We start from the raw sequence: 24,907 nt of genomic DNA on the forward strand, positions 1-24,907 counted from the left end.
TATCCAAGCTCTTCCTTCAATGAATTTGACATTGTTTGAGAAGATCAATGTGTTATTGTCATCAGTGTGACAGAATTATTGCCGCATTGTTCCATGTTCATAATTATTTCAATTTTTCATCAGTTGGATCTCAAAGATTTTTGCCGTTTGATTGTCCTCTGAATTTAACAGTAAATTACTATTACTTGATCAATGGCATTTCCAGACTAGTTTTACTACAGGATGCACTAGTAACAATTAAGTGTAGCGACCAATTCTCACTATTAACCAGTTGCTTATTAGCATGCCTGTTATTAATCTAATTTATTAATCAATTTTTTTTATTTATTTATTTTTTTTTTTTACAACCAACATGTTATGCAGTTGATTTATAAAGATACTACACCCCCCCCCCCCACACCGCCCTTTTTTGTGTAAGAGTGGACAACAATTTTTAAATATGTTTTCAGCCACTTCAGGTTATTTTAGATTTAAAAAAAAAAAAATCTGTTATGCTGCTTCATGTTACATATTGGTATCATATTTTAATTTAAGATTCATTTACTGTACTGTTCTTTATGTATTCATAAACACAGAATTGCAATGCAACCAGTTTTAGCTTTGTTATTCCTCTAGTTATTTACCTGTGGTGGTTAGCATCAACTAGCAAAAAAAAAAAAAAAAAAAAAACTATAATAATAATAATAAAAAAAGCAAATTTTATCAAACAACGTACAAGAGTTTGTAATTTGCATCTCACTATAAACTAATACAATCAAACCAACACTGGTTACTAGTATATAACTGTATAAATAAGTTGCTCTGGTGGAAAGAAGTTGCATCAGGGGCAACTTGATGCAAACTGCTAATTGTTGGCTAATCAGTTTGTGTTCTTATATTTTATTATTTTGGATAGCTCCTTGATTAGCTGCCATTTGTTGAAGCTGCTTCTCATTCTGATTTAAAGTAGGTTTATCAGATTTTTAAGAAGGTCTCTTCTCTTGGGAAATAGTTAAAGTTTGACTACATGGTTAGGACCAACCATGTTATTGTGACCTGATGTTGTTATATACTGCTTCCCCTTTGTCTGTTGGCTTGAGCCAGACAGAGTGCTATTTCTTGCTCTTTAATTTATTTGGTGAAGTTATCTTTTGCCTCACAACTCAATTGCCCAAGAGCTGCAGCATCTTTGCCTGTTTAGAGCTGCAATCCAGCAGTTTGTAAATCAGAATTCGCAACTACCCTCTCATACTTGTGTACACTTACACTCTCTCACTCATCTGAAGAAGAGTAGCCCCCACGGGATAGGGGGTAGGACTGATTAAGACAGGCAGGAATTTGATTCCTGTTGCTTTATTCCTCTTGAGAGTAGCTGCAGGATATTAATCTGGCCAGTGTTGCTTATGAGGACTTGCTACAGGCCCTTGAGTACTTTATTGTGGAATTACCTTTTGTTCTCAATCATGCTACCTAAGTTGCTCGAGGAAGTCTTTTCCGCAATTTGAACAAGCATCTGTGTCCTTTCAACATTACATTTTTTATTTTTATTTTTCAAGCATCCTGAGCCGTCTGTCTTTTCTGATTTTAAACATAATAAGAAATGACAACAAGGTGCTTGTTATTGACATTCAAGTTCTCAGCAAAAACATTTTTTCTTAATGAGTAATTTTGTCTTGTTTTCCATTTAAAAATATTTAAACAATCATCCTTACAGCAAGGTAAGTTTACTTGAGAAACAAGTGAAGATATTGAAGGCTTGTTTTCAAAAAAGATATTTTGAATTACTAAATTCTTTTCAGCATAAAACGTATTACATTTTTTAAAGAAAAAAATATTTTAGGAAAGAAATGTTGCATAATATCTTATGCAGTTCAGTTTTTCTCATCAAATAAATGCATCTAGTTTTAAGGATGTTTTAGAATTATTACAAATGTACTCACTAAGAAAGTAGTTTTTGCAGTTACAACAGATTCTCTGTCTGACCTAACTGAATTTTGAATTATAGATGGTTTTATTAGTTGGCAAAACAAATCAAAGCAGATGCGCATGGACTTGAGCATAATACCCCCTTCTACAGCATTACCCATCACTGCGGATGAAATATGTGGCTTTAGAAGCTTCCACCTTGAGTTTTGTTTCTATGGCAACTCTATTCTGTCCTCAGATAAAAGACCCATTATGATGTTTTGCAGAGGATTGGAGACAAATTGAGTGTTTTCTGAGATTTTTCTTGTTAAAGGCCTGACAGTGTTCACAGTGTCCTGCAGGTAGTGTCTTGACTTGGCTTGTTCACAGCTGACCAGAGACTCTAATGTGATATGGGCAACATCTCCTGTGTGCCACTCATTGAAAGAGCACCAATTTGTCCCCACGAACTGTGAAAATACTCTGCTTCAGCCTACTTCCCACATACCGCTGACGGGTAACAATTTTTTGACGTAGCTCTCATGTATACAGGTCGACAAGATTCAATTTCCTTGTACATAGATATACAAGATTCAATTTTAGAGCCCAGAATACTGTTTTCCGTTGCAGCTGGATCTGTAGAGACCAACAAGTGTAGATGAAATTGCTTCGAGAAACATTTCCACTGCATGCACTTTTATCTGACGTGCACATATGTACAGGTCATTGTGTGCTTATTTGCTTGTTTTAAGACTCGAATAATTGTCAGTCTTCAAGTGTCTCTTTACCTAAAAGCTGGTGTATATTCTTGTACCTCATCTAGGATTAATTTACTGAATCAATAAAGTAAGCTGCTGAATGAAGCCAGGCAGAGTAATAATAAAGCGTTGATTTTTGGCACAGCACTGCTGTCCGGAACTCATTTTATGTTGTATATAGTGATGATTTTTATGCTGTGTTAGGCTTTTCTAACTTTTCTTTTCTCAGTATGTAAATAGTCATTTATCATTTTTTGCTTCTAAGGCATTTTGATAAGTTTTTTTCTTCATATTTATATATCCTATTATTTGCATTACATTATCATTTTAGCTGTGTTTGTTACTTTACAATACATGATATATGTACTCCAAACAAATATAAATTGCATCAAATAAAATTTGATAGCTTCTCTCACACAAGAATTTGCTCTGGTCAGGAATAATGGATAAATGTGTTATGGAGTAATTTAGGTTCTGCTTAAGTTCACTTTGAGTTTCTATTTCTGTGTTCTGCTGTCAACCATATTATAAGTCTCCTCAAATGCTTTTGTTTTAGGGGCCATTTTTGATGAGTCTGCCAAAAAGGATGATGAGGTGTTCCGGATGGCGGTGGCAGATCTCAACCTCAACAATGAGATCCTGGAGACAGAGAAGATCACTGTGTCCGTGGAGTTTGTAGATGCAAACAACCCTTTCCAAGCAGTGCAGGAAGGTACGTCATTTGAGTATTTAAATCTGTTTTCTGAACATACTCTTGCACCTTTATGGACTCATCACTTTTAAATGGGAGGCTCATATGAGAAACAATGACAAAATAAAGACCAATAATCTAATACAGCATGTGCCTCCTCAATCCAAGTGAAATAATAGTTAGAAGAGAACAAGACAAATGCAGTTGCTGGATGGACAGAGGGATAGCTGTATAGATCGGTGGGTGGGTGGGTAGAAAGATTGGTTAGATAAACTGTTTATGAGTGGTTAGATAGGTTAGAAAGGTGGGTGGATGAGTAGATAGATAGGTTAGATAAACTGGTGGGTGAGTGGTTAGATAGGTGGGTGAGTCAGATGGGTGAGTGCGTAGATAGGCTAGACAGATCTGGTGGGTGTCTATCTAGATAGGTTAGATAAATTGGTGGATGGATAGATAGGTTAAATAAACTGGTGGGTAAGTAGATAGATAGTTTATGTATACAGGTCGACAAGATTCAATTACCTCAACATAGAGATGGTAGAGCAGATAGATTGGCCAAATAGATTGGTGGATCAGGGGGTAGATAGGGTACATTGGTGGTTAAGTAGATAGATATGTACTTTAGGTTACCTTGGTCAGTCGGTCGGTTAATGGGTAGATAGATATGTTACACAGATAGGTATGTACATTAGGTTAGATAGATCAGTGAGTTGGGTTTATATAGACTGGGTGAATAGATAGGTGGATAGAGACTGTACAGTACATACACTGACTTCAGTGCAACATATACAAAAATACATCGTACACATGAACCGGTGGGTACTAAATGTTATAAACAGAGCAAATGTAAAGCAGTTGTTGAGACAAACAGTTGTAGGCAGAGGAGTCAAAACAAGTCAATGTTTCATGCACACAGCGGAAGAATTGTGGAGTCTTATGGCAGTAGGCAGGAATGACCTTCAGTGGCACCCTCTGTTACACCGTGGACGGATCACTCTGTTGCTGAATGCACTCTTCATTTCTGCCAACATGCCTTGGAGAGGGTGGGAGACATTGTTCATGACGTTCATTAAGTCGGACACCATTCTGCTCTGAGCCATTACCTCCAGAGAGTCAAATAATGTTTGCATAAGACAGAAGACATGAATAGCCCGCATTTGTTTACTTGCTCTTAAAAAAATGTATGTATTATGATGTAAATAGCTTTGTTAAACCTACGAAGGAGCTTAAAGGGTAAGTATGGCTAAATTAGGTGCCTCTTTTGATCATTAGAATAAAGTCTTGCCTGAGTCCTCCACTTTATATGCTCGCTCAGCCTGACGTTATGCAAATTGTCTGGATCCAACACTTTCATAGCATTCAGAGGTCAGCTTTATCTCACCTCTAATATTTGATTTAAGATCAGTGGAATGATCTAATAATACCATGATGCTGTGGTTTCCACAAATGAGTGCTGTTAGCTCATGGAGCAGGGCCATTTTCTGTTATCCTGCAAGAAAGGAGGACAGGTTACAAGGCCTTTGGAACGCTGCCATCCATGCATCAGCAGGTTCACTGTGCTCCACACAGTCGCAGAGTTCAGTTAACTAGCACTTAATCTAACTTTGGCATCTTCCTGTGTTTCTCCCTCTATCTTATAAGAAAGTTTTATGTTTGTTCTTATTTGTTCCAAGGTTTTTGCCAACCGGTTTCACAATAATTGCAAATGGAGCAATAATGGCTAGATCTGCTAAATTGTTTCAAACAGACCAGGAACTAAACTCAGACAATGTGTGATACTCTACACGGTTGGGGGTAGGGGTGGGGGTTGGGTTTCACTAAGTAGAGGTTACGGTGGTTGTGTTGTTTTGGCACAAGATTCACTAAAGGATAGATAATAGCGCAAAACCCTAAAACATAGTGCTCAGTGCTATTTGTGTAGCACGGTTCTCAATCATACAGGTTGCTTCTAAGTACCAGGTTGTGGAGGATCTAAATAGCATCATTAAAATGTGCTCGACTACACCGTGCATGGATTTATGTCTCATCATGATCTTTATCTCCATTATTTGATCATCATTTTGATGAATTACTGCTGCCACGATCAACAGAAAATATGCACAAGCACCTCTTTTCAATAAAAGTCTGTTTACCGGCTGCTTAGCAAGGCGGTAATAGCACAACAATAATTGGACTAGGCAAATGGCACTGACTGAGACATGTTTGTGCCGAGAAGAATGACAATGGCAGTATAAATAGAGGCTAGTTAAGTTGGACTGCGGGTGGTTAGTGTGTTAGTTGTAGGTTTATGAGCTAAAATGTGGTACACTACAGAGACACAGCTGTTTTGTAAGGGACTATTGTTACAGTATCTGTCACATTTTGTATTTTTTTCAATTGAACAAATCATCTCACATTTAATGATACAGGGCTTTGATTTAAAAAAAAAAAATAGCACATAAAAAGTATGTGGCTGCTAGACTCATGCTGATAAGGTAACATCCCCAGTCTAGATACAGTATGTTAATGTAAACATGCCTGACATTTTCCTGACTCTCATTCGTCTCATTTAATTGTCTGTGATACTGTTAGACCGGTCGGCAAGCATCTCAGCTTTTTGTTCTCCTCCGCATCTGAGTGTAGATGAATTCAGCATCGCTGTCATCCTTTTAAACGTATGGTTGTCTTAGAGGTCAAAGGGAGAGTGGGACATGTTGTAGTTGACCCCTGTTATCTAATGGAGAGGGCTGCATTAGCTAACTTCACCCTCTGCTCTTGATGGTTCTTCTCACTTGCAGAAAGCACTTTTCTTCTCCGTTTGTAAGCTTTACCATCCTTTCGTTTGTTTACTGAAACATTCTGAGTGAGTGAGCCTAATTACAGGTGCACATGTGTTATGGTTCAGCATGAGTGCAGATGATTCTGCTTCTTATGGATGTCTGATTCTGGACCTTGTTATGTATACCTCATTTGTTTAAACATCTGTTTATCTTCTTAAAGTCAGCTTCCTGCTTTGTGATTAGATGAATTGCATCCAGAAAAGCTTGTCTCTCATGTACAATCTGTTCTAGCTTGCAAGTTTTTAACAGGCCAAGAGATGAAAAAACAACTTTTGTCATAGAATAAATCCAAGATTTGACAGATTTAATTGACTATGTAATACTGTAGCTCAAACTCATATGCATCTGTTTCCTATAGCTATTGATTAATACATGTAAATGAGGCAGAATTCTAAGAATTCAAATTAATGGAGATTAGTATTCACGCATGCTGCTACTAGCAGGGACTGTTACAAAAGTTTGCAGCTTCTGGGTAATGCTATAGTACTGTAGGTGTTAGCAGAAGTTGTGCAGAGTGTATGCAAATGAGCAGCAACATCAAATGGGAGTGCAGTCAGAGGCCACAGACTGTTTTTTTTTTTTTTTTTTTTTTTTTTTACTATTTTTCTGGATTCTTTTATGAATAAAAAGTAAAAAAAGAACAGCATTTATTAAAAGTTAAAATGCTTTCTAACAATAAAAGTCTTTACTATAACTTTTCATCCATTAAACACATCCTTGCTAAATAAAAGTACTTAAAAAAGTATTATTTTATTTTGAATTCATAAAAGCATCCTGAATTTGTATTCTTTAAAGAATCCTGAAAAAAGTATCGCGGGTTCCAAAAAAAACATGTAGCAGCACAGCTGTTTCCAACATTGTTAATAAATCAGCATTTTAGAATGATTTCTGAAGGATTATGTGACAGTTAATTATGCTGAAAATTCAGCTTTGCATCACAGGAATAAGTTTAAACTAATATTTTAAACTATATTAAAATAGAAACTGTTATTTTAAATTGCAATAATATTTCACAAAATAACTTTTTTTTTTCTGTATTTTTTATCAAATAAATATAGCCTTGATGAGCACAAGAAACGAAACATATTAAACATATTCAATATGTAAAAAATCTTACTTATCCCAAACTTTTGAATGGTAGTGTATATTAATACAAATAAACAATACTTTAACTATACAAGGCATATTTTTATGGAACCCATTACTTTTAGAAAACTGAACTGATTGAATTGGCACACTTAGGAATTTATTGATATTGTTCTAATTTATGCATATATGCAATGAATTATACACGATTTTTGCTATTTAAAATGGTCTTTTACTGTTTTTTCCCCCACTTTCGCTACACGCAGAACCTGATTTTACCAAGTGAGACATGTTCCTGGGACAACATCGTTGTTGACCCTGGAACAACATTGTGATTAACCGATCAGATTTGAAGAACCAGTTTTTAGATTTTGTGAAATTTACGCTTAAAATCAGTGTTTGGTGCTTGTACATCAGTGTCATTCATCTATCATTTCCTATGATTTTATGGATTACTCATGGTTAAGGTTAGGTTTAGGTGTAGGGATTTGGTTAAGAATATATTTTTGGAGTAAAATGTTGTTCCAGGGTCAACAAAATATGTTGACCTAGGAACACATCGAACTTGGCAAAATCAGGACGTGCTTCGCTACACACCCCTATTATGTGTCTTTGTAGAAAAAAGGCTAAAGCGAGTGATTTACATAAAAAAGGTGTAACCTTATTTTTAACCTGAGTAGCAAAGTGAGAAATTCCTGTCTTCTAATCTTTACTACTACACTGTCAAGGTTGATCCAGCCCTAAGGGGTAGTAGAAGAGAGTAAGAATATTTCTTTATTTATTTATTCTCAATAGTCTGTATTTGTTGTGTACATGTCTTTGCCACTGGCCAGATTGGACTCTCTGTTCCAAACTTATTTCTCTGTCTGTTTGTGTATGTATGTGTCCGTGCACATCGAGTGCTTTTTTTTTGTTTGTGAACCACCAGCAGCTTCTCTGATCTGCCAACTAAGACTGGCAGATTCTCTTTGAACTCACATCAGTAATTACAGTATGCTCTTACATAGATGTGTCTTGTTTTGTCCTTTTCTATGAAGCATCACCAGGCTCACTGGAGAGTATGTCTGTATGAAAGGTCAGACGCACTGAAGGATGACTAGTGAATTGACAGGCCCATCACATATTTAGTTTCTAAGAAAACATCCAAGTGCTTGATGCTGTATAGATTTGTTTTTCTTTATTTATTTTCAAATCCAGTCACCATAATCAAATGCTAATATGTGCATTGTAGACCCACCTGAACCTGTAATTTTGATGAACAGGATTGTAACACTGTAGACACTGAGACTGACACGTCCACATTTAGTTGTCGATCGATATGGGTTTGCATTGACAGATTCTTGAAATGATACCTTTGGTCCTTTCTAAGCTTGAACATTTGGTTACATAATTTATTCAGTATACACATCCTTTTTTAATAATGGATGAAATTATCTATTAGATAAAGTTTGTCCTCTAAAGTAAAGAAAGTAAGTTTGCATACATTGCACACATCTCTGTCTTTTTTTCTCAGAAATTGCAAGTTAACATTCCACTTTTATCCACCACTACAGAATAATAATTAAAAAAAAAGTCATTGCTATTTTATTGAGTTTCATTGTAATTTTGAGTTTGTATCTTACAATTCTGTGTTTGTCATGCAAACCTGAGTTTATATAACACAATTCTGAAAAGTCCAAAATGTGAGATGAAAAAGGCACAGTTATCTTTTTATTATTTTTTTATTTTGTGGTGGAAATAGACTTGTACAGAATAATGTATGTACCTTGAGCTTAAAAAAAAATCCTGTCACTATGGACACTATGGAGCTGTGAAAACACCTTTCCTGGAATCATTACAGTGTGTCAGTCAGAAGACCTCCATATAATATTTTTATAAAACTGTGTACTGAAGTTCCCTGGCATCATGACATTGCTGTTAAAATGCAGTCTGGTCCTTTGTGATAAAACTGATGTTTTTACAATATTCTGCTAGTTTCTTACAGTATGTCATGGGTTTGACATTGTGATGAAGTGTGGTGCATTGTGGGAGATTTTACTTTTCTTTATGAACAATGATGACAATGACATCTATAATGCAGTGTCAGGATAAAAATAGAAACATACTCTCAGGGGAAAGATAAAGGGACTGATTATAATGATGAGTGAAGGTCTGAAGCTATTTCAATGCAGCTGAACATGTATTTCAGACATTTTACATTTAAAATACTTAAAACATTAATTTCTTATAATGAGGGGAATTCTGAAGCAGAACGGGAAAATTGTAAATGGATTTTTGACAACCTAACAAGGTGATGTCTGGTGTTAATAATTTTAAGAGGTAGATTGTCCCAGGCGATTCATTATCGCTGTTTTTGTTTGCATTGGCTTTCTAAATTTAGCAGATTCACATTTTAAAAACAGTCTATATATCAATTATTAATTTAATGGATTTGATACTAAATCTCTGTTGAATTGAAGCTTTTCATTATTGATGAAGGATAGCAAGGTTAGCTTTCTTTCAGGCTGGTCATCCTCTGACATTGGGAACTGCTGTAAATTTGTTTTTATTTACAGTGGTTTACTTTATTATTTTTTAAATAATTTACTCCATAAATCAAGTAGGTTGATAACACTTTTGAGAGTTGCAGCTGTTAAACTCTGCCTTAGGCTATTTCAAATGACTTTTGCAACAAAAAAAAGCTTTTAGTTTTAAAAGACTACCAACATCTCAAACTACAAGAGGGATTCTGGCTTTGACAGGTTTTTCAAAGAAAGCCTCAAGCATCTAAAGTTATAACTGCATGCCAAAAACAAACTGAAATTACTGTCAACTCCTAAAACAATGCAGTAATAATGTGTGACTTAAACACATGCCAGATTAGACTGTAATGTTCTTAACTAGAGTCTTCTTCAGCTATGTTCCCTCACCTTTTATTGTTGTTCTTCTCATCCGGTTCTTCTATACACACATCCTGATATTGCCTTTCATGGTCTTCACCCTCTAAATGCCCCCAGTCAGTGTTTCTGAGGTAGAGCCACAATCCAATTATCCAGCCTCTAATCAATGGGGGGTGTTTCCAGCAGCGAGTCTGACATTTGTAATAAAGCGATGATATGATGGCATTCTACAGCTGACAGCTGGGTAAAACCCCGCCAATGTGTTTTGGTGGCATCTCAGAGGAACTTGGAACTTCCAAATGTGAAGTTTGGCACTTCTTCAATGGGCAAACTGGCAGTTTCAAAGTTTCCCATGAATGATGGAGGGACATTTCTTTGCGCTTTTGTAAAATGGGAAAACAGCAGCTGGCGGAATGTCTCTATTGGACATCGCAGGAGGGCTTCCTACTCCTGCTGAGAGACGACGTCTGAGCTGTGAGTGTGAATTTGGCTCGACTGATGGAAATGATTATTGCACAGATTATTGTGAGAGGAGTCAAGCACTTGATGGTCTCAAACACCAGTGTTATGCAAGTTAATTGGTTTTCGGATTTAATTTGAAAGAAAAAAAAGAGCTGTTTCAGAAATACATTTGACCAAGGCAACTCAAGACCAAGGCAATGAATGTGTATAGTAGGGATACATAAAACGAAAAGAAAAACAACAATTCTGTCATCATTTACTTGCCCCCATGTTGTTCTAAAACTGCATGACTTTCTTCTGTGGACCACATAAGAAGATATTTTGACTGTTTTTGTCTATACAATGCCAGTCACTGACGTTCATTGTGTGAACAAAATATAAGGCGTTCTTCAAAATATCTTCTTGTGTGGTCCACAGAAAAAGAGATAGAAAGGAGGGAAAATCAATATAAAGTAAATGTTTAATAAGGTAAAAGTCTGAGACTTTGAGAAGTAACATTATTCCTACTGTTGGCATTATCCTGACTTTGTGTGTGTGTGTGTGTGTGTGTATGTGCACTAACTCTCCCATGCTGTGACTGTCCAAAACCTAGACACAGCTTTCAGTTGTCTGAAAAGAGAGGTCCAATCACCCTGGGGCTAAAGCGGTTGCTTCTTGCCTTCACTAACCAGCCTGCCTCCTTCCATCTCCTTTTTCCCCCTTTCTGTCTTTCTCTCCATACACAGCTATAGCAGAAATAATAACTCTCATTTATTTCACAGATTTCCTTCTCAACCTCAATCACACTCTTTTCAAATCATTCCATTGGATTCTGTCACTGTAATGACACTTCTCATGCCTGATCCCCCTGAGCCGTTGTGAGAGAGAGAATTAGGTTCTTCTGACCAGACCGCCTTCACTCTGCTGGGAACCTGATTGTGCAAACTGCCGACTGGCCTTCCTTCCCCCTCCAGCACAGAAACGGAATACAAATAAGCCTGTAGTTCCCTTCATAGTGATTTGAATCACTCTGAGAATTATAATGACCTGGGCCTTATGAAAGGTTGTATTGATTCATTAGTGCAAGTCATGCATCTTTCCACCATGACGGCACATGTCTTGGCTTTCAGGCACATGTTCTTATTTCTCATTTTTTAAACCAGTTTTGGACTATTTGAGTACCTTTCAGTAACAGGTGGAGATTGCCAAGTAGTTTTGTGCTACCGTTATATAGTAATGCAACATTTATTTTTTCCCTGAATGGAATAATTCTCAATTTTGTATTTATTTATTTTATCTAATATCTATTTACATTTTATTTATTGTCATTCTCAACCTGTAATGTACTACATTAGGTTGTTTTGTGTGATATTATTTTAAAGACATTTATCTTTTATATGTTGTCACTTCCATGATTTATTTGCATTATTGAGTCAATGATATTTAGTAATAAAATTAACATTATAATATTATTCTAAAAGCTTTGGTAACCCAGAGCAGACCCTATAGAACCTCCTTGTGGTCCCCTGGGAGTACCAGTTTGAAAACCCTTGGCTCATCCAAACTAACCGGAGGTTAAGATAGCTTAATAAAACTACTTGATATATTACCATTCAACTGAACTGGCCAAATGTTCCATAACAAAAAAGTTCACATCAGATTGTACTGCATTGTTATAGGTTAAGCATCACTCAATGAATCTCTCATTGATTTGTCCAACTCTGGAGGTCAGACATTGTCTTCAGAAGTCATGGGTGACCTTAGCTCTTTTACTTTACTGTTTTTCTATTGATCTTCACTGTCGAGTCCCTCAAACAACGGAAGGAGGTTTCTGTAGGCCTCGATCATTTTACAATCCTCTAGAAGCATGCACTGTACTCAAGAATTTACAGCTCCTTTATTCAAAGACCATAGATTTAAGTCTCATTTGAGCATTTGGATGTCAGTGGATGATCCTGGGATGATCTGGGTTTTGTGCTGAAATTTGACACCATGTGTTGTTACCAACAGCTATTGAGTGTAGATCCAGTTGGAAGACATACTCTTATCCCTACACTGTCCCTCATGTAATCTTCACATCTCCCCACCTCTTCTGGCAGCTGCAAGGCCCTGTTTGCCAACACACAAGTGTCATTCATCACTCTGCCAGTGATTAGAATCCCCAGCTGTTGGCACCTGGGATAGGCTGTCAGTCAGCTGACTACGTTTGTGATCTTCTCAGACATTGGTGGTATAAATCAGGACCTCAATAATTAATCAGAGAATGAATTCTGCATAGTTTCAGTCAATCTTTATAATTACTGCCTCTATCTATCTGTCTGTCTGTCTGTCTGTCTGTCTGTCTATCCACATTTGTCAGACAAATTCTGTTTTTGTAAATAACAGTATATCAAATCAAAAGGCATTTCCAAATGCAAAAGATTCCATGCCTTTTTGTCAGAGCTTTCTTTACTTTTTACATGACTTTTTTGGATTTAATAATCTAAAATTTTGAACAGTGTTTTTAATATATAATTCAAAATCATATTGTTTCACATGAATAAACTGTCTCGGGTGCTATCCTTTTTTAAATTAATGCAATTTGTTTTGACATTTTAATACCTAACCATGCATTAAGTGTCTAAAACTTTGTAAGGCCACTGAACAATGCTTAGTATGATGTCAACATATATTGGTCCTCCCGAGAAAACACATAAATTAACATACAGCTATTAAACCCCACCAGTCTTTAGAAGGCTATTTAAGATGCTAAACCTCAGATTGTGAACTTTCATATTCATCGTTGATTAATGGCAGTGAGGGCAACTTCCGTTATTGTAAGTCCTCCGATAAGCACTTAGTTCACTGTTGAAGGTTAAGAGATGTGAAACTGGAAGGGCTGAGGCATTAAAAGACAAGGTTAAGCACATTATTGAAATGTCCTTTTATGAGAAATGGTATTTATACTGTGTACAGCCTCATGTACTCATTTCATTGTTAGACTGCGAGTTCATTATACAATGATGCTAAAAAATGGAGCGCAGTGGGACATGCACATGCAGTAGGTGATTCTTCACTGTCTATCTCTGACTATACAATCTATAAAAAAAGGTGCCTTCTGAGATCATTCCACTCTGAATCCTCCCCTAGCAGTCACTGTACAATTGTATAGTTCATTATATGTAATATTATCCACCTCTCAGTGGCAGGCCAAGGGCAGAGATGTTCTCTAGGGCAGCAGAGGCGGGACAGACCTCGCCCCATCTGTCACTCATCAGCAGCCAGCTCTCCGTTCCACTTGAATCTCAAACTTTTTGTAATAAATATATAACAGTGCTGTCAAACGATTATTCATGATTAATTACATCCAAAATAAAAGTTTTTGTTTACATAATATATGAGTGTGTACTGTGTATATTTATTATGTATATATAAAAACACATAGGCTACATGCATATATTTCAGAAAAATATTTTGTTTATATATATATATATATATATATATATATATATTCAAAATAAAATATATACTGTATGTGTGTATGTTTATATACACATAATAAATATACAAATTATAAAGTTTTTTGGATGCAATTAATCATGATTAATCATTTGACAGCACTAATATATATTAATATATATATAAGTTTTAATTTAAATAGTGCTTTAAACAGTACAGATTGTTACAAAGCAGATTTACAGTAATAGACAGAAAAATAACAGATTAAATTATGTAAGCTCTGCTGTAAAGGACCTCTAAAAAGACAATAGTGTCATTTAGGGAAGTCGTGGCCTAATGGTTAGAGAGTCGGACTTGCAATCGAAGGGTTGAGAGTTTGAGTCTCGGGCCGGCAGGAATTGTGGGTGGGGGGGAGTGCATGTACAGTTCTCTCTCCACCAGTGCCGCTGCTAACCATTTTGGTGCCCTAAGCATAATTCCTTTATGATGCCCTCCACCCCGACCCCGAGAAAGAAAAAAAAAAAAAAAACGTTTGTTTTTGCCAGTTTAACTTTTTATTACCAAACATAACTCAATACCAATAACACACAATAGCAGCATCACAATATAAAACTTAAGAACACTAAAAAAAGAAAGAAAATCTTCACAGCTTATCTGACTTTGTAAACAGTCAACAGAATAGCAAAATAAAAAAAAATATCAAAATAATCCAGACCTTTTTTTTTTTTTTTTTTGCAAATTCAATGTCACTTTGAATAAATTAAATTAAATAATCATCAATAAGTACTAGGACTGTCACTTTTGTGAAAATAAATCATTTTCGATTTTTAAGACATAAGTGTTCATTGAATCGATTGTAAAATCAATTTTCCATGTCTAACAAAAAGACGTTTCCTTTTTCAACGTCAATAAACGGACGAACGTAAAGAGAGAGCTGGAAACACTCAAGTCAGCAATATTTCTTATTTATTGGCATGAAGTTTCATGGCAAAAGTTTCGGGGTCCAGAGAAGAACGTTTTTTATTCACTATATGTCCAGCTGTTGAGAAGACGCGCTCCGACCGCACTGATGTCCCAGGACACTCAGGTAGGCTACAGTTGTGCAAGGTGGGGGAATTACTGCCAATTTTCCACCACAAAAGCCGGTCGCTATCAGCTTGCAATGGTCCTTTTCATAACTCAGAATCTCTTGTAACTAGATGCGCGAATGAGGAGAATTTGCGTTTACCGTGCCGCGAGACCTCCAGATGCGTGGAAACACGTCTTTACATTGTAAGTTATAATAACATAGTTTGCTGATGCTAACATTAACGTCAGCAAGTTCGAGGCACATTACAATTAGCAGCAGCAAGCACATGCAGCACATTTCCCGTACTTTCTAGACTAGACCGGACTAGACTAGAGCAATTATTAAATATCTTTCTTGTTCCCCCTTTTTTGTTACATACATACATGGCTAAAATGTGCCTAATATTTCTATAGGCTAATGAAATAATACCGGCATAAAAAAAAAAAAAAATCATTAGGCTATTTTTGGTGCCCCCTCAGCACTTGGTGCCCTACGCACAGTGCGTGATGCACGTGTTGGGAGCGGCGGCGCTGCTCTCCACCTTCAATACCACGACTTAGGTGTCCTTAAGCAAGGCACCTAACCCCCAACTGCTCCCCGGGTGCCGCAGCATAAATGGCTGCCCACTGCTCCGGCTGTGTGTGTGTCCTGCTGTGTGTGTGCACTTGGGATGGGTTTATTTTTTTTTTATATCTTTTATTTTTTTAATATAGTCAAACAATTTCAAACCCCCAATTTCTCGCACTGTATATAGGCTAGAAGCATTCGAGAAGAGTGCATCTCACAAGTCTTGTAAAGGGCTCCAGCCCCTAAGGCTAAAATTCCAGAATCGCCTCTGGCCACATGTATCACACCAAAACACCTCTTTAAAGTCTTTGCCGCAGTTTAGGGTATACAGTTTGTGCAATGTCTGTGTGCACCCTGCATCATACGAAAGATAAAGGGCATTTGTCATAGTTAGATGAAATCATCACATGATGATCTGCACTGAAACTCTTAATTAAACGTTTTTACATAGTATTTTTATTTGCACTGGGACTTAAGGTTGTCTTTTAATCTTATATTCGACTCAGAAATGTGCTCTTGCGGTCTGAAGTAATGTTACTCATCCTTTTGGCCTGTCGCTCAATGACCTGGATCCATCATTGCCCGTATCCATTTCTTCATTATACTTCCATTTGGAATATCCTTCTATTATGACACAGATCCAGTAACCTTTGACCATTTTTCTCTTTCATCCAACCTTCTGGCACTATACATCTCAGGCACTGTCAATTCCTAGAAGCACGTCAGTTATTTTACTACTCAAAATTAATTTTATATATAGCACTCACACAGTTAAGGCCTTAATAATGTGAATAGCGAGTGAACACAGGTATGGCAACCATTAAATATACTCCTAAACGCTAGCGTCTGCTCTTCCATCTTATCTCAATTGATTCCAGCCTGCGTAAAGTGTTTATAATCAGGCTCTACCTCAGTCCTGCCTCTTCCTGCTGAAACTAATGAGGTGACTTTTCAAAACGGAGCATATCAACCCAGCCTGAGTTTATTTAATTAAAAATGCTCCAGCACTGCTCTAGCCACCGCAGTGGTGGAGGACTCTAAATGCCAGGGCCCGTGATACTGGCTCTCTGCTTCTCAGGAGAGAGATGATTGCTTTGTTGAGTTTTAATGTCAGGATATTTTTTATATTATAGGAGATGCAGTCAAGAGGCTTCCTTGGCTTTTGTTAGATGTGATAAATAGCTCCCTGGGTTTGGACCATAAAAAACAAAAAACAAAAACTCTTTCACGTCTCTTAATTGAATTAACTACTCTCCATGTGACAGCCAGGAGAGGCATAGTGCCAATATGAAGTGCCTGTGATGGAACTTGGTGGGGAAAGAAAACATGACATTCTTTTCTGCGTCTTGTTGAGATGGATACAATTAGCTCTTTATGTACTTTTATGTGGGCTTTTAAATTCTGATTCTAAATTTAATTTAAACTAGGTTCAGTACAATCAGTAGTATTTTATATAAAAAACAGATATTTAAACCACACACACACACACACACACAAAATGGACACAAGTTCGATTTATGCCAAGTAGGATAACTGTGATGATAACCATATAGTTTTAAAAATCCTTCTAAATTTAAACAAATAGCGGAATCTACACCACAACTATAACAATAATGACACGGAGGATTTTTTTTATGTTTTTGCAGTTAATGAACAATAAAAACAATGACTGCCAATCCAAACAGAATAAATTTTATGCAGCAGATGATAAAACTGCAGTGTGAATTTATAATAATCAATAATAATAATAATAATAATAATAATAATAATAATAATAATAATAATAATAATAATAATAATTTATAATAATTACAGTGATGCGCTTGCAGTGGAAGTGAATTAAAATTCTCATTGTTTCTATAGACACAAGACAAACAATATGTTAACATAATTTTACAACCCAGGCTCATAAAAAAACAAAAAAACATGTCTGTGATGGCATATCTGCAAAATAATATTCCTTCTTGATCATTTTGCGGCACTTTCAAAGTGAAAAGTCCAGTGCTACAAGCATGTTCAATTTTATTAAAAATAAATGAACATTTAATTTAGAAATGACATGTTCAGTGAGTGGTGCAAAAGGAAAATAGCATAATACCTATTTTACACTAAGCCACTTAAATTTTTTTGTAAAGTTATTTAAAGTGGTACAAAACACATTACCTTTTTTAATTTAAAGACTTTATAAGTCTTTATTAATCAATAATCTGCTCCTGTAATCATTATTTATATGAAAAGGAATAAAAGTTGTTGCCATTTTACTGCCTCTAGTATTTATTTCAGCTGGAAATAAGTGAACTGTATGTATTGGGTACATTTTTGTAGTTCTGCAAAAATGTAGGAAATGGAGCAAGTTTTTCTTTTAGTGTAACTAAATTGCTTACTAATCTTTCCTATGTACATTTATGTCCGATTTTACAGCTTTGTTGTCATTAAATAACAGCGTAACCCAGTATTCCACAAAAAAAAAAAACAATGGTTTACACAACTTTAACTGCTCAAATAACACTCAAGTTTAAAAAGAATAATTCATGTAAGTTATTTTCAGATATTGGGACCGATTACACATTCATTGTTTCTGCTTTCTTTTAATTGTGTGGTAATCAACATTAAGTCTGTTGACTGAATTTAATTTGAAGTGAACCCAGAATATTCTTTTAATTGCATTATGTTAGACTGAATTTTCACCTCCCATTTCCCGTTCGACTCGGCAGAGCAGCAGGAAGTAGAGTGTGCCCCAGCTGATACTTTGTTTTCCAAAAGGTCTCCATCACTTGAAAATACGGTCCACGGTATTCAAATGCTGCAGGAGACCCGAGGAACATGTTACCATGGCAATGTCATCATCATTGTGTCACTGTCGCTAGGCGCTGACTTTGGCGTGGTTTGCTGTGTGTACGTGGGCAGAGACTTCTCTGCGAGCTAATCGATTTCTGCATGTGGAGATTGTGAGTGGGTGAATGTGCATGTGTGTTCTAATGGAAAGCTATTACACATGAGAAGCAGACTGTGTGTGTGTGTATGCAGTTACACACCGCACAGAGGTCAGTAATGAGATTGCTATCTGCCAGCATTCATTCTTGTGCCAGTTTGAAGACATGAGGAGATTCAGAAAGGGTCAGGAATCACATCGCGCCGAGGTTTTGCTGACAGCAGCCACCGAACATTGTAGCCCCATCGTGTCTCTTCTGCTTGGGAGATATTCTCAGTTTTCTGTCCCTTGTGTGTGTGACGGGTATAAATATTACATCCATCTACAGTGAAGGTGAAAAACAGTCTCTGCAGACAAGTAATAAAAGCAAAATGAAATAAGAGAAAGAAATCTGATGAAATGTAAGTGACGAGAGGTTATAAAAGAACTGTTTCTGATCGTATTATGTAGCAATGCCACGATCTCCACAATCTCTCCGCATCTCGCTCTCCGCTTTTCTTCACGCTTTCTCCACTCCTTCCTCCTCACGTTGCTGATGGATTCCTGCTCACCTCGGCTCTGCTGCTCTACATTGTAATGAAAGGCTCTCTCTCTCTTTTTTTCTCTCAGGCCCGGCACAAATGGAGCCATTAAAGTGCATTAAAACACAAAAAGATCTTCTGTCTCTTTGTGAGAGGAAAAATGTCTGCCTACTTCCAGAGTTTTGGTTAATACAAGTGTCCACCTGGTTCTCTTCAAAATGGAGTCTGTGTAGCTGTGCTTTTTATCTAAAAAAGGAAGCCGATGGGTCCTGTAAAACAACATACTACACGCTCTATGGCAAAAGCAATGCGGTGCATTCATATTTATAATTGACTCAGTGAAAGAGATTTCATCAAAGAAATCCCACTATTCACTGCCCCTGGGTCCTTTTTCCTCTTGATCCCCTGCTGAGACGTAACAATCTCCTCAAAATTGCACAGAACTCAACTTGACGTGGGTCATTTTTTTTTTTCCTCCTCAACATTTAGATCTTACATCTACTAAATCTAAGGTTAGGAACTGAGAATCTTCTTTTTTTCTTTCTTTTTTTTTTTTTAAGGAAGCGAGCGGTTTCATTAATGGTTTTTCACACTCACATTTTCCACTGATGCAAATAAAGCACTGCTTTAAAATACTACCAAAGAAAAAATTGTATCATTTGACATTGAATTGGATTTCTTTTTTCGGATATTTGTTCACTGATAAAATAAATGGAACTTTTAATGTCGTGATGAAACAGAAGTAGCGACAGATCTTTTGTATTGTGAGGTACATCTGAGTATAACAGATTGTTGAAAATAACATGTAAAGTGGACACTTGGTTCTATGAATCAGTTGTTCATTGGGTTTTGAAATGTGTCAGTGACCTTCACAAATGGAGGCAGATGAACACAAGCTTGCAGGGGCGGATTGAAGCGGGCTAAACGATTGGAGAAACCCTGCATACATTACCATCATTTTAACCAAAAGTTCCAGAAGTTGACACTGATTAAAAATTATGAATTATTTATTTAGTTATTACATATGAAACACACACACACACACGCACACGCACACACACACACACACACACACACACACACACACACACACACATTAACTGTTCACAAGACACAAGCACATAGAAAAAAAATAGGTAGAATTTTAATTTCATGTTGACTGTTGAATCATGCCACATGAGGCCTTAGGTGTTCAACTTCACGTAACAACAATTTCTATCCAAAATAAGCGAGTGTTAGCAAAAATGAGTTCCTTGAGTATTTCCCTCCCCGAGCAGATCTGATGGCGTTGCAGCTGGAGCAGCAGGTCGATGTGAGCTGGGTGACATCCTGACTGGGAGGCAGACACCTGACCTTCAGCTCCAAAGGGAACACTTTAGCACAGAGCAATAAACAATGCTCTAGAGATGCCACGGAGCTCACCATCACAATAATAGGAGTGACCTTTATTTTGTAATTAAAATCATACTACTTCCAGCTAAGATTAGCCTATAGGTTACTATAAATTGAAATTAATGTGACTGAAGGAGTGTTAAAGCCAGTATGCTAGCCTTAATTACTACGGAGGCTTGCAAGTGTTGACTTTATATACTTTTAGCAGGTTTTAACTGGAAATTAAGTTTAAAAAAGTGTGAATTGAAGGTGCTATATAGTTGTTTTCAATCTTTGTCTCCTTTAAAGCACTTTGCAGTAATGGTTCGTATGCTTCAGGTGGCAGATTGATGTTGAAGGCACGGTTGGAGTACATCCCTCCATGCAGGTCTTGAGCCTATTGATTTCCCTGCCTCCGGAATGACTATTGACTCCGTTTATTTAAGCGAGATCCCTAACGACACTTGAGATCAACATGATTTCTGTAAGACTGACTGAATGGAGCATGGTCTACTGGTCTTGGTACAGTCGTCTGATTGCCACCCACTCCTGTCGAAGATGCTCCATCTTGACTCTGTCTGGGCGCACTCTGACAATTCAGTCAGTTTTGCATGCAAGGGTGGAGATTGGAGTCCCTGAGGGGGTCTGGCCCCTTAATCTTCCCTGAGTACCAGACTCGGGATCTTGACCTGAATTAGAATAACCATCACATTTCTCACCTTTGCTCCACCTGAGGCGAAAAACACCACAGTTGAGCTCATTATCAACCACCCTTGAGTCATCAAGCATCCAACACATGCTGACAACATCAGTTGCTGCTAATGGCCATTTGCTCTTAACCTCAAAGAAGAAACTGAAGCGGAGGTTATCCGAGGAAAAGCAATTTGTGCAACGTATAGCTTTGAAGAGGTTGTAGACACGTTCTGCAAGAACTGGTTTGCGCTGTGTATCTTTCATGGTGTGTGCTAGCGGCAGTAATAGAAAAAAATACAATTGCTCTATTTACTCATCAGCAGGAGTTTAGTATTTCTAATGGTCCCAAAAAGATAAGGTCTTTAAATGGCATTTTTGGTCTTTGCTTTTCCTGTAAGTGAGTATTACTGCTGTGGGAAATAGTGTTGCTGTGTTCTCATGAGTAAAAAGTTAAGTCAGAACTGTGGTGTACTGGGTAGCACACATGGAGATTCTGGCCTGTGCTGTGTCATGATTTCCTGTGTCCTTTGTACTGCTTCTGTGCAAAGTGGGAAAAATACCTATAAATAGTGTTGTTGTATCTTACAGAATTTCTTATGTAAGTTATTTAGTACTCCTTTTTTGCTAAAATATTTTTTATTCTAAAGATTAGATTTTTATTTTCTTTCCTGACATTATTCCCAGTTAAGCCTCTTTCACAGTGAAATTCCGAATAATACACAGGTAATGTGTCCTGGCAATTGTTCCTGGATCGTTAAATTTTGGTTCATTCACACTGCCAGTGATTTCCCCGGAATCTGTGAGTGCGTTCACACACAACACATAAAGGTCCCGTAATGACATGTGACATCAGGATGTGACGTGTAATGTATGAGTCAAAAACGCTAGGCACGTTTACCTTCACTTAAGTTGGTGAATGGACTCAACTTCAGCGCGAATAGTGAGAAACCACCTGATCTCTGCTTCATTATAGTTTACACATATGTTTTAGTCGCAAATTTTGATCAGCCTTCAAAACACCTGGTAAAATAGTCAAACGATAACATGCGTCAGCACTAAGACACACCTTTGGGGCATTGGTTCTGGCTTTTGTTCACACAGAGTTTGTTCCGGGACTGAACCCGGTAATGTTATTAAGTCCCCAACCCGTGCTAGATCCCAGAATCAATCTCGGGATGTATTTGTATTCACACAGAAGGCAATCCAGCAATTTTCCGGGAAAAACGTGCAGTGTGAAAGGGGCTTTAGTAGACAGTTGCCTACAAATTGTCCATCATTGATTTCACACATAACTGCCACTTGTTGATGGGGTACATTTGCTTTCAATTTCTACCAAATAGATGGTTTGCAATTACCAGAGGGTCTAAAACAGATGCAATTAGATCAGTATTAAAGAGATGTGCGCTAATGAATTTTGTCCTAATTAATTGCTGAAATTGTTCTCTAGAGTTTGACAACTAGGCAACACTTTGGCGTATTGTTGCCAGGGCAACATAGACGAGTAGGCAAATGCACTTGGTCGGTACACCTAGGCAGGAAATTAAGACTAGAGTCAGCAGATGGAGCTCTGGTAGGATGGATTCATGACAAAATGGGATTCTGTGTCTCCTCAGCAGATGGAGATGCACCTGCTTTCCCCACAGTCTCCTGTCCCAGCCCCAGGGACAGTAGAGACACCACAGGCTTGAGAGGTGAGCCAAAAGATACAGAAAATATTCATCCCTGTTATAAGAGATGTCCTGGGTCTTTAGAGGATATTGGTTTCTACACTATCAGACTGCTCTGCTTGACCAGGGTCAAGTCATCCAGCCGTGTGGAATTAGTTTGACATCAGCAGGCGTCTTCCATCAACCCTGCTACCTTTTGGGTGATAATTATTTACAGTTTCACTAGAATAGCTGCAGATCTTCATCAATTAGCCTTCACCTACTTCATCCTTATCTGTCACCCAGTCAGAAGGAGCAGAAAATGTTCCTGTCTCATTCTTAGCACCCCTGTAGTGAGTGATGGTACTGTCAAGTTGTTAGATTGTGTGTGTGCTCGTGGAAAAAGATGCCTGGATGCATGTTGATGAGGAAGTGATTTTTTTTTTTTTTACTGTACATCCTGTAGTCTCCTTGTGGATGAAATGTTCAGGACATACTAATGTTCGACAGCTTACACATATAAAAACTAGTCATATTTTATAGTAAGAGATTAAAGCATTATTGATTCAGCACAGATCTACCAGCTTACTACACATAAAAAAAAATCCTAATCCACTACTGTAATGTCAAAAGATTTGCCAAAGCACCTTGAATCTTAGTGTTTTTTTTGGTATTTATGCATTATTTCTCTGTGTCTGGGCCAAAGAGCTGACTGAGTGAAAACAAATGAAAAATGGCTGAGATAAATGACTTGACAAATATTTATTCAATATTTAGCTGTGGTCCTCAGAACAGCAGCCAGGCCCAAATGAGATATTCTGGTATTGTACATGTGGCTCTTTGCCATGTAATGAGAAAGAAGCTCTAGTAGTCATTCAGTATGTGCTTTAACACCCCCCCCCCCAAAAAAAAAAATGAAAGTCATTGCGCAACCTGTGGTTAAGTGTTTTGCTCAAGGCCCTGAACTGTAGCCAACACGCCATCGCAAAAAAACTTTTGGGGCAGACTGACAGACAACAGATGCAGGGTGGCAATTTTGAGAGCTGTGTAATAAAGATAGATATTTCTGTTTTGACTTAAAAAAACATATGGAATATACCCAAAGGCGCCCTTTGTTCAACTGAGAAGTTCATATTTCTCACAAAACTTCACTCCTACATTCAATATCAAATTAAAGTTTATGAGTGTGGGATGCCACACTTGTATTAGAGCAGCCTCGCTCTCCTTTCTTATAAAACAGTTGACACAAACAGTCTAAAATATGCTGTAATGGAAAGAAACTTGGATCATCTCCAATTCAAGTTCAAACACTTATAGAAGAATATCATTATCTGCCAGAATCGGTCTATTTATTTTGCACTGTTTATTAGCATTGTTATTATTGTTTATGAATCAATTGTTACAGTATATATGCTTGGGTTATAAAATAATATAGTTATGTGATAAAATTGTAATTAAAAAAAGGAAAATGTAAATAATGTTGACTGGTTGACAACTGGACAGAGGGAAAAAACATACAATTGTGACATCTTTCAATGTGATACTCTGTGACAGTATGCAATTTTGAACATATTGTGCACTTAAGGTAGAATAATGTGCCTGAAGGACTTTTAGGATGTAGAAATGATGGGATTTCATACCCTGCCTTTCCCATTTCATATCTGAGTCACAGGAGGCAGATGAGCTTTGACAAGACAGGTCTTTTTTTTGTTGTTGTTGTTTTTTTTAAATGCAGCTTGTTTGTTTTCCATTATGGCTTGTTCAATTGGATCACTGACTGCCTAGAGCAACATTGGACAAGGAAGTGAACCACAAATACAAAGTTGGATTCACAAGACCTAAATGTCCTCTAAAAACTCTCCCAGCTAAAAATGTTAACCTTAACCTCTAGTAAAGAGCAGAAAAAACAATGGGGGAAATGAATGGCATAGCTTTCCGTTTTGTTTAGAGTGTGATGATTCACCTCCTGCCCTCCTGTCAAAGTGGTAGAATCAGATGACATACGGCAATGTGTCATGTTGCATTTTATGATCTAAAACCAAAACAATGTGAGTAATATCTATCCTAAAACACAATATGTTAACCTTAGTCTTGCTTACTTGTGCTCTAGCA

General features: G+C 37.1%; 1 protein-coding gene across 4 annotated transcripts in view; it reads left to right on the forward strand.

The window, feature by feature from the left end:
- Positions 1-24,907, forward strand: part of LOC127963998 (glutamate receptor ionotropic, delta-2-like) — a 409,530-nt gene that overhangs the window by 39,805 nt on the left and 344,818 nt on the right. For all 4 annotated transcript variants that reach the window (XR_008154973.1, XR_008154974.1, XM_052564133.1 and 1 more), the window contains exon 2: positions 3,199-3,354. Coding sequence is in view for 2 of the 4 variants with exons in the window: in XM_052564133.1 (XP_052420093.1) it covers positions 3,199-3,354 (156 nt within the window). In the remaining 2 variants the exon portion in view is untranslated. The remainder of the gene's footprint in view (positions 1-3,198; positions 3,355-24,907) is intronic.

The sequence above is a fragment of the Carassius gibelio genome, chromosome B8, assembly GCF_023724105.1.
Source record: "Carassius gibelio isolate Cgi1373 ecotype wild population from Czech Republic chromosome B8, carGib1.2-hapl.c, whole genome shotgun sequence".
Classification (NCBI taxonomy): Eukaryota; Metazoa; Chordata; class Actinopteri; order Cypriniformes; family Cyprinidae; genus Carassius; species Carassius gibelio.